At 49.0% G+C, this 3,931-nt stretch overlaps 1 protein-coding gene across 1 annotated transcript; it reads right to left on the reverse strand.

The window, feature by feature from the left end:
* Window positions 1–462: 462 nt before the first annotated feature.
* LOC306942099 (large ribosomal subunit protein bL21m-like) lies at window positions 463–1,100 on the reverse strand. The gene has a single exon (XM_079527813.1). The coding sequence runs from the start codon at window positions 1,077–1,079 to the stop codon at window positions 510–512; it is 570 nt and encodes a 189-aa protein (XP_079383939.1). The 5' UTR covers window positions 1,080–1,100; the 3' UTR covers window positions 463–509.
* Between the last annotated feature and the right edge of the window lie 2,831 nt (window positions 1,101–3,931).

A 3,931-nucleotide genomic window follows, 5' to 3' on the forward strand; every position in this document is an offset into this window, starting at 1 on the left:
CGTCTGCACTTTGGTCTTCGCCTGGAGTCTTCGCAGATTGAAGAGTTTTCCATCAGTGCGGTAGGCGGTAGCGCAGGTCAACCCCAATATCCTTTGACCAGAAGGCATCTGTCGGCATGAAGAGTGGGTGCCAGAACACAGCCTTGTTTCATGGACCATGTTTATAAAGATGTTAGAGCAGCCAAACTTTGACATGATCTTGCAAAGGCCCTCACGGCTTGCAGTGTTGAAAGCCTTCATCAGATCTACAAAGGTGGCGTATAGACTGACGTTCTGTTCTCTGCACTTCTCTTGGAGTTGGCGGGCAGCAAAGATCATGTCCACTGTACCAAGACCTTGCCTGAATCCGCACAGACTCTCATCAAGTCCTCCAGTCCTCATAAAGTGCATTATGTTTATGGAGTAAACGTTTAATTCATCACCACACAAAGCCAAGTGAAACACCATTGTATTACATGTAGATTCAGATTACAAAAAGAAAAGTAAAACATTTGAACATTAATAAATATTCATGAGAGAGCTGGAGCCACTTGTATGCTGTTGATCCTCAGTACAGTCTGCGGCTGGACCATCCATTTCTGTGTCTCGAATCTCTTGCGTTTCTTGAAGCGTTGAACAACTTTGGGCCACGACTCTGTCTTCTCCACCACGGTGGCCTCGACCCGGACCAGATCACACCCCAGCAGAGGTCTGCCAATCAGTGAGAAGTCTTCTCCTCCAACCATCAGCACCTTCTCCATGCAGATCCTGTCCCCACACTGTGCTTCCAGACGGTTCTCTATGAGGATCAGGTCTTCTCCGGTGACCTTCCACTGACGTCCAGAGAACTGCACCACAGCGAACAGCCGGCCGTAGTTCTGACCGTACAGGAGGTCCTTCACCTTCTGGACCACCGCTGCGTGTTGCTGCTGCTGTTCTTCCAGGTGGATGTGATGCAGCTCCGTTGACCACGGAGGAGAGGAGAGGGAGGTCTGTGGAACTACACTACTGGAGGGTAGGCTGACACTGTGAGAACTCTGCTGCCGGGTGAGGACGGTGGGAGACAGCGCCCCGTTGTTGACTTTTAATCTTCTACACATGTGAACAACACAGCTTCTCAACGTCACCGCCATATTGGTGTGTCACATTGATTATCCAGCTGTAAATGTCTTTCTTCTCTTATGGGGGTCCCACAATCCCCGGTCACTCATCCCAGGCAAGCCCCCAGGTCACCGTGACATCACGTGACATCAGCCCCTGTCTTGAGTGTGGTGTTTCGAGTCCTGTGTCCTGTGTGTTGTATCCTGTATCCTGTGTCTTGCTTGGGTCCTGTAGATTCTGAGGATTTGAGATCTCACTGAGCAGTGTAGTCGCGGTCCCCCACAGAACCTCTTCGGATTCTTGTTATATATGCTTCACTAGATGCGTGTCGTGACTCGTGACGACGATGCCAGCCAACCGAGTACGTATCACCGTGACGATGCCAGGCGTGTATATCCATAATGAGGTTTCTAGTCTGATGTCAGTGCTGGATATCGCTGTTGTCTCCATATATGGAGCTCTAGGTGAAATAACAAAGGCTTTCACCTAGAGCTCCATATATGGAGACAACCTATACTATAGCTGATGCCCCCCCCCCATGCCAAAGCGCCAGTGCTTGCCCAGCACTCAACATCCCCATACATGGGAATAAATCCACATTAAACAATGTTAAGGAGTTAATAAAATTGCTTTAAGCTGAAAACGTAATGTTTAATGGTGTTTTTTTAGCGTTGTTACATTTATCACGCATGCCGTTACAATTAATCCGATATGCGCAGCAAATGTAACACTGGAACAGCGTCCACGTTCGGTTTAATAACTCCCGAACTGTTTTATCAATTGAAAAACTTGAAGTGGTTTATGGTAGCAGACATGTGTAGGTCCGTTGCCTGAAAATATTACATATGTAGATAAACGGATCTCTGAGTAAAAAAATGAAACGTGCAAAGTGTTACAACCGTGGCGGCTCTCCCCTACCAATGAGTACCAAAAGTGGCGCTGTTGTGCCAGAAAGAGAGAGAGAGATAGTGCTGCACTGTTGCCTGCTAATGAGAGAGAGAGGAGAGAGAGAGAGAGAGAGAGAGAGAGGGTGGGGGGGATTTGCACCACTCAGTTCACACGGGTGTGATTTTTTTTTAAAATATTTTTTATCCTATGATTTTGCAACCCAGTTTTTTCACCCAGTGCCAATTATCTAATGTAATCCTGGGCGCTACACTTCCTCTGCCAACCTGGGGGGGCAGCGGACTGACCTCATGCCTCCTTCTATGCATGAGGAGTCCAAGCTGCTTCTTTTCATCTGACAGGGGGAATTTCCCTGGCCGGACGTAGGGCGTGGATGGAACACGTTATTCCGACCAGTTCCTTTCCCCTCCATCAGGCGCCCCGGCTGGCCAGGGGGAGGTAGTTTTAGAGACCAGGATTACTGCATGTTTTTGTGAGGGTACCTACCCTAGGGGACGCGGGGAGAACATGCAAACTCCACACAGAAAGGCCCTTTCGCCAACCCCACCTCGGGTATGGGCACTGATGACGCGGTGGAGGGAACACGCCCCACAGCGTCCCCAGCGGGAATCAAACCCAGGACCTTCTAGCTGTGAGGTGACAGCACTACTGACTGTGCCACCGTGCCCCTTTCCAGCTTTTGTTTGACAGTCATGGCTGCCAGTTCCCACCTGATGCTGTGTGGGAGTCCAGACTGCTCCAGACCGTACTGGATAACCACCAGCTTGCAAAGCGTCTTGAGACTAGGACTGAAGTCCAAGACATACAGGCTATCATTTAAATCATCGTCTCCTTTAAATCCTCCAAAGATGATGACACGATCCCCCACCATGCAACAGCAGCCACAACTAATCAAGAATGAGTCGTTCACCTTGGGCTTAACCTCCTTCCAGGAAAAGGTTTCCGGACTGAATTTCCACATGTCATTGCAGTACCGGGGCTCTGCAATGTCTGATGGAAATTCACCACCACATATGTACAGCTCTCCGTACATATGCTGAAGCTGAATGAAAGATCCGTTCATATGTTGGAAGCTGTTCAGAAGGAATGCTGAGCCAGAAGCTGGTCTCTGTGTCAAACACTCTGACGTTGTTGCAGGTGTCCCTCTCCTCCCCTACTCCACCAAATACAAACATCTTTGTCCCGATGATAGTGGCAGTGTGAGTGTGTGAAAAGGGTGGTGGAACACCTCCGGTATTAATTAATGTCCAGACCATTGTGGCGGTGTCCAACTTGTAGAGTGGCTGGGTCTCTCCTCCATAGACATACATGTCCTTCCTCAAGACACAGGCTGAGTGGCCCCACCTCGCCTCTGGAACGCTCCCAGAAACCTTGTTAGTGAGCCATCTGTGGGCGTCGACGTCAAATGCATAAAGCTTGTTATTGCAAAGCTTGCCATGCACATCCGTTCCACCCCAGACATAGGCAATATCTCCGATGAGCACAGCAGTGTGGGCGAAGCGCGAACAGGGGATCTCAAGGGGGCGCTCTACTCCTACAGTTGTAACTCGGGGCAACTCCGTCCATCTCAGAGACACCGTATTGAAGACGCGCACATTGAACTGATCTTCGTCTCCTCCAAATGAGTAAATCCTGTGGCCCGCTGCTATAGCAGAAACGCCAATATAAGGATCTAGAGGGTCTACTCGGAGCTTCAATGTGCAGAGCAACATTTTGACCATACTGTTCCGTCCTGCTCAGTAATGAGTGCTCTATGTCTTATAGTGGAGGCCAGTCTATGACATCAGTACTATGAAGTCAGTAGCCAGGGAATCTCTACGTTTGGGCAACGTTTCAACCCAAATATGGAGACAAAAATAATAATAATACGCTTCCTCCGATCCCAACTTCCTTGTTAAGATTTTGTCAATAGCGTTTAAAGACCAGTTCGCCAATTCCATGTTTG

This window comes from Electrona antarctica, assembly GCF_951216825.1.
Source record: "Electrona antarctica genome assembly, chromosome: 18".
NCBI classification, from domain to species: domain Eukaryota; kingdom Metazoa; phylum Chordata; class Actinopteri; order Myctophiformes; family Myctophidae; genus Electrona; species Electrona antarctica.